Source organism: Cokeromyces recurvatus (assembly GCF_025118155.1).
Source record: "Cokeromyces recurvatus strain NRRL 2243 chromosome Unknown BX663scaffold_11, whole genome shotgun sequence".
Taxonomy (NCBI): domain Eukaryota; kingdom Fungi; phylum Mucoromycota; class Mucoromycetes; order Mucorales; family Mucoraceae; genus Cokeromyces; species Cokeromyces recurvatus.
The window spans coordinates 808,270-814,277 of NW_026251397.1; the positions used below are offsets into that span (position 1 = coordinate 808,270).

A 6,008-nucleotide genomic window follows, 5' to 3' on the forward strand; every position below is an offset into this window, starting at 1 on the left:
TAAAGAATTCCTTCTTGTTGAATCTTTTTAAAAATGTCATTTCTTTAAAAGATGAATTTATTTTGGCAAATAAAAATAAAAGGATTCGACTATTTTTTTTTTAAAAAAAAAAAAAAAAAAAAAAAAAAAAAAAAAAAAAAAAAAAAAAAACAAGTTTGAATATATTCCATGATGAATCTTTATATGCTATAATTCAAATAATGTCTATTTTTGATAGGGTTAAAAAAAAATGCGTTTGTAACAAAAACCAACTACGTTGAATAGTAAATTCTTTATAATAGTTTTTGGGTGGCGCAGTGAAATAATAAAAAATAATTGGATAATAAAATTTTTTATGTTTAAATCCTTATTTTGGATTTTAGGCTAAGGATTATGACTACAAACATGTAGCAATATCAACAAGAAAAGAAACCTTTTTCTATTTTTTATTTTATTTTATTTCTTTATTGATATTTTTCTTTTTCTCTCTTTTTAAAGAAAAATTTAGAAAGGAATTAATTTACTCTAAAGAACTATGAACAATGGAACATCAAACCAACAAAACTTAGATCAGCAATTTGGTATTTTATTTTTCTGCTTTGTTTTACATTTAATTTGTTTCTAATGCATCCTTTTATTTAGCTGGTATGAGTCTTAATAATAATAGTCAACCTGCGGGTCGTTATGTTCCCCCTCATTTGAGAAATCAAGTTAATCGTGCAGAGCGATCCAACAATGAGAGCCAAGAACATCCTGCTCCTAGAACAAATGGCTGGAATGATTGGAATGGAAGTGGAAGTCGCAATAATGGAGGTGGTTGGAACTCCTCTTATTCAGATATGCCTCGTGGTGGTTACAGTAGATATGGAGGTAATCGTAATGATTTTTATGAACGTGGTTCATATGGTGGTTATCGTAATAACCGCCAAGATTATGGCTACCAACGTCGTGATGAAACACAAGGTTATTGGAAGAATGGTGTTCATCATATTGGTAATCGTAATCCTCGTACTGAAAAAGAACTTTTTGGTACTCAAGATGATGCTTTAACTCAACACACTGGTATTAATTTCGAAAAATATGATGATATTCCTGTCGAAATCAGTGGTCATGACTGTCCTGAATGCATTACAAGTTTTACTGCTCCTCCTATGGATCCTCATTTGTTGAGCAATATTGAACTAGCTAGATATACAACTCCTACTCCTGTTCAAAAATACTCTATTCCTATTGTTAATGCTGGTAGAGATTTGATGGCTTGTGCTCAAACTGGTTCTGGTAAAACAGGTGGTTTCCTTTTCCCTGTCTTTTCCGAACTCTTTTCAAAGGGTCCTCTTACTCCTCCTGAAGATCATAGTCAGGGTTATCGTCCTCGTAAGGCTCATCCTCAAGTTTTAATTCTTGCTCCTACTCGTGAATTGGTTTCACAAATCTATGATGAAGCTAAGAAGTTTGCTTATCGTTCTTGGGTAAAGCCTGCTGTTGTTTATGGTGGTTCTGATATTGGTGCCCAAATTCGTACTCTTGAACGTGGATGTGATTTATTAGTTGCAACCCCAGGTCGTCTTGTAGATTTGATTGAACGTGCCCGTATTTCTCTTTCTATTGTTCGTTTCCTTGTCTTGGATGAAGCGGATCGTATGTTGGATATGGGTTTCGAGCCTCAAATTAGACGTATTGTTGAAAAGGAAGATATGCCTCGTGTTGAAGATCGTATCACTCTTATGTTCTCTGCTACTTTCCCTAGAGATATCCAATACTTGGCTCGTGATTTCTTGAAGGATTATATTTTCTTGACTGTAGGCCGTGTAGGCTCTACTTCAGAAAATATCACTCAAAAGATTGAATACGTTGAAGATGAAGATAAACGCTCTGTTTTACTTGATATCCTTCATTCCGGTGATCAGTCTGGTCTCTGCTTGATTTTCGTTGAAACTAAGCGTATGGCTGATTCCCTTTCTGACTTTTTATTAGACCATAACTTCCCTGCTACTGCTATTCATGGTGATCGTACTCAACGTGAACGTGAAAGAGCTTTAGAGTCATTTAGAACAGGTCGTACCCCTATTATGGTTGCTACTGCTGTTGCTGCACGTGGTTTAGATATTGCTAACGTTTCTCATGTTATTTCTTATGATTTACCTACTGATATTGATGATTATGTTCATCGTATTGGTCGTACTGGTCGTGCCGGTAACACTGGTTTGGCTACTGCATTCTTCAATCGCAATAATAAAAACATTGTTAATGGTTTGATTAGCATTTTAGAGGAAGCTAATCAAGAAATTCCCGAATTCTTGGAATCTATTGCAAGAGAAACCCGCTCTTCTGGTGGCCGTGGTCGTGGCCGTGGTCGTGGTGGTAGCTCCTTTGGTGGCAAAGATTATAGAAAGATCAATAATGATTGGTCTTCTAACAGTGCTCCTCGTGATACAGGATTCCCTCCTTTAGGTGCACGTCCTTCTTATAACAATAACAGTAACCATACCGGTAATGGTAATGTCCCTCTTCAATATCAAACTAAGACCAGTTGGTTCTAAACGACTTTAAAAGAAAAAGATATTTGTTTCCTTTAATATGTTTGCTTGCTTGTTTTTTTTATATTTTCTTTCATTCTTCACGCTTTTTTTATATTATAGATTTTGAATAATTTACATTTTTAAAAAAAGCGGTTCAAAAATTTCTATTCTTTTTTTTTTTTTTTTTTTGTAATTTCAATTCCCTTTTTTTTTTTTGCTACACTTTTACTTCGCTACTAATCACTTTTTTATATATAAATACTCTCCTAAAAAAAAAAATCACACTGTAAAAAAGTGTGTGTAGATGTAAATAGAATATTTTTTTTTAAAAAAAAAGAAAAAAAAGAGAATATATTTTAAATAAAAAAAAGAAAAGAAACAGTGTATAATTTTATTATTTAAAACAGTTTATGAGGGGGGGGAAAAATAGTTTATAGTCTCCTGATGATAATAAGGAATATTCTACTAGAGGTTTTATTAAGTCTTACTAAAAAAGCTCTACTAAACATAAAATCTTAAGAGAGGCCTCTTTAATCCTAGTTTCTTGCATACAAGAGTGAAGATAAAATATGTATATTGGTAACATTAAGAGGAATAGCAATATCTACAGTGCTCTCTCTTTCAAAATGCAGAACGAGGCCTTAGGTAATTATTATTATTTCCTAAATGATAGAGTTCAGTGAATTAGTACATTTAATGAAACGGCTGCTAGCTGAAGCAATTTTGAACTCTTTAATTTCATTACATAATAATAGTAGTAGTTCATCCGAATGGCCCTAAAAATATTATTATATTGTTCATACTCTTGGAGTAATGTATATTATTATTATCATTGTTTTTTCGTCCTGAAAAGTGCAAGAAATGCTGATAATAGCAAACCGTAGAGATTTTATGTGATCAAGATAAAATTTGATTTCACACCAATCAGTGTATTATTAGTGTCTTGATAAATTTACTATAAATGGGAACAGCTTAAACTTTAATTAGAACGTACCAATGTCCTAGCAATGCAAACGATTTAAATTTAGTTGTTAGTAGCTTCTATTTTTTTTTTTTAGTACAGAATGACGTAGAATAATTGTTTAAATTCATTAAAAAGAAACATACTGTTTAACTGTATTATATGATGATGATGATTGTCCAAATAAAACAATGCTACTCGTCTACAAATACAACTTATTGATCTTCAACAATCAAATGAACTCCGAGTCATAGCTTGTTATGCAATGCCATTTAATTTAATTCTCAGATTTTCTCCGTTTTTTTTTTTTTTTTTTTTTTTTTTGCCCTGAATTTTGCATAGCAACAGATAAAGTGTCAAATTTTCTAAAGTCATAAAGTTAAGGCTCAATATAATTTCATGCTAGGTTGCAATTTGAAGGAGGAACATTTTTACTCATTCATCATCGACTTTATTATTAGTATATTTTATTAACACTAGAACGAACAATAAAAAAAAAAGGGCTACTCTCGAGTTGAAATTTAACTTTATTGAATGTCTCAATTATTATTATTACTTTTTTTTATTATTATAGATCTAAAGCGACACACAGGGAGACAAAAAAACCCCCCCCGACTTGTTGATGTGGTTGCTTAAAGAAAGGAGAGATAATCCTCTGAAACAATAACAGCCAGATCAATAATTTAATTAAATCAGATAGAGCTGAGTTATAATATTTGCTATATTTGTAAAGAAGCTAGTAAATATTGATGATCATAGTTGTTGTAACATTCTTTTTTTTTTTTTTTTTTTGCTACTCCTGGTGAATCTTAAAGACAAAGCTTTTTTGCTACTACTTGGAACACTCTCAATTAGACTCATAATAGTCTCTTTTTTTGTTTGTTTGTTTTCAAAATTTCAATATTCACTATCAAGAAGGACTTTTTGCAAGGGTATATGAAAGCAACTGAAAATGACAATGCGATTTGCACCAAGTATAGTACATAAAATTCAAAACCGCTATCGAATACCTTTTCTTTAGACTTTTTTTTTCTTTAAAAAAAATTGTAAAAAAGAATAAATTACTAGAAAGTATTGATGGAGTAGCATCTTATTATTTTATTTTATTTTATTTTTTTTGAGATATAAAAAAAAACGTAATACGGCCGATAGTCGTCTATGGGCACCGATATTCTATTATTAACTTTTATATTTGGTTAGTGTAAGTGATCACCTTTTTTTAGGATTTAGAAAAGATCCTGGAAATTATAATATTATGAGGTATTCCTTTTAAAATATTAATTTACTACTTTAATATTTTTTTTTGAAAAAAAAAAAGAAAAAAAAATAGATTATATATAATTGTTATATGGAATATAATTGTGTGATGATGTAAGGTAATAGTATGTACAAAAGATGAAAAAATATAAAAAAAGAATAAGAAGAAAAATGGACTAAATATGACAGATTAGGAAAATGCTGTTATTAATTCCTTTACGGCTTCTATTGTACCAAAAACTAAACCAACAAGACCGAGGATGACTACAAGAGCACACCATAAAAGTTCATAAATTGGTTTGTTTCGAACACCAGTTAGTTTTAAATAGAAAGTGACAGGGAAGATAAAGATTAAAGTACAATTAGCAAAGGCACCAATAAGGGACATCAATTCACCAAAGTGAGGTACAGAGCAAGCAATCACGCCAATAACAACCATAGTCAAGATACGAATAATAGCACGCAGCAAAAATTCTTTAACTTTACCAAAGCGTTCGACGGTAATATTAAGCATTTCTTCAATATCGAGAGAGAATGAAGTGGTAAGGATAGGCGCAGCCAATAAGACATGAAGAGTGATCACGACAATAGCAACAATTTGAGCTGCACCTTCAGGAATACTATTATAAATGGGCGAAAGGACATTTGAGCCATAAATGAGATAACCAGAGATGGCAGTAACAAAATACATGAAAGCACAGGTACTAAGACCACCAGCTACCACCTTTGGCCAATCTTGAGGCTTTTTCATGGAAGCCTCGACATGAGGATAAACGACATTGCCACCAAAACTGAAGGATATAGTACTTAGCGCGATGGGGAACATATTCCAGATTACGGCATCGTGATGAACATTTACTTGGTTAGGTTTATCAATAGCAGACATAGCTAAGCAAATAAAGACAACGACAAGAGTAGCAACAGCACCAAAGGCACTCATCCAAGCAACTTCTTTCATTGTTTTAACCAGAATAAAAGGAATAGCAACGACTACAGAAGAGATAATGATCCATGGCTTCTCTCCAATTTCTCCAGCAGTGCCTCTACAGAGATGGTTTAAATTAGTACCAGAAAGTACCATATAAAGAATAGGTGCACCTAAAAGAATCCATGCATTAAAGAAAAAAGTGACCCAGCCACCGATCCATCCAAAGGCAGCAGTAGCAACTTCTTTATAAGTTGTCAAACGCGCTTTACCATTTGCATATAGACAACGAATTAAAATGATACCAGTATAAATAGACATAAACCATGATAAGAAAAGAATCAATATGCCAAGCCATCCACCTTGC

General features: G+C 32.2%; 3 protein-coding genes across 3 annotated transcripts; 2 read left to right on the forward strand and 1 right to left on the reverse strand.

The window, feature by feature from the left end:
- The first annotated feature begins 349 nt into the window (after positions 1 to 349).
- On the forward strand, positions 350 to 2,687 carry BX663DRAFT_508546 (P-loop containing nucleoside triphosphate hydrolase protein). Its single transcript, XM_051527497.1, has 2 exons — positions 350 to 560; positions 622 to 2,687. The coding sequence occupies exons 1-2, from the start codon at positions 515 to 517 to the stop codon at positions 2,517 to 2,519; spliced, it is 1,944 nt and encodes a 647-aa protein (XP_051383407.1). The 5' UTR covers positions 350 to 514; the 3' UTR covers positions 2,520 to 2,687.
- On the forward strand, positions 2,666 to 3,474 carry BX663DRAFT_508548 (uncharacterized protein). Its single transcript, XM_051527498.1, has 3 exons — positions 2,666 to 2,804; positions 2,906 to 3,159; positions 3,243 to 3,474. Exons 2-3 carry the CDS (start codon positions 3,068 to 3,070, stop codon positions 3,310 to 3,312), a joined length of 162 nt encoding a protein of 53 aa, XP_051383408.1. The 5' UTR covers positions 2,666 to 2,804; positions 2,906 to 3,067; the 3' UTR covers positions 3,313 to 3,474.
- A 1,067-nt stretch (positions 3,475 to 4,541) lies between these two features.
- On the reverse strand, positions 4,542 to 6,008 carry BX663DRAFT_52326 (transmembrane amino acid transporter protein-domain-containing protein). The gene has a single exon (XM_051529497.1). It carries the CDS (start codon positions 5,960 to 5,962, stop codon positions 4,907 to 4,909), a length of 1,056 nt encoding a protein of 351 aa, XP_051383409.1. The 5' UTR covers positions 5,963 to 6,008; the 3' UTR covers positions 4,542 to 4,906.

What these genes read in the sequence shown, in the direction of transcription:
- BX663DRAFT_508546 (XM_051527497.1), top strand. Translation starts at nt 515, where the DNA reads ATGAACAATGGAACATCAAACCAACAAAACTTAGATCAGCAATTTG. An exon ending in AAACTTAGATCAGCAATTTG is followed by an intron (nt 561 to 621) that starts GTATTTTATTTT and finishes CCTTTTATTTAG; the next exon opens with CTGGTATGAGTCTTAATAAT.
- BX663DRAFT_508548 (XM_051527498.1), top strand. Translation starts at nt 3,068, where the DNA reads ATGTATATTGGTAACATTAAGAGGAATAGCAATATCTACAGTGCTCTC. An exon ending in TTAGGTAATTATTATTATTT is followed by an intron (nt 3,160 to 3,242) that starts CCTAAATGATAG and finishes TTAATTTCATTA; the next exon opens with CATAATAATAGTAGTAGTTC.
- BX663DRAFT_52326 (XM_051529497.1), bottom strand. Translation starts at nt 5,962, where the DNA reads ATGTCTATTTATACTGGTATCATTTTAATTCGTTGTCTATATGCAAAT.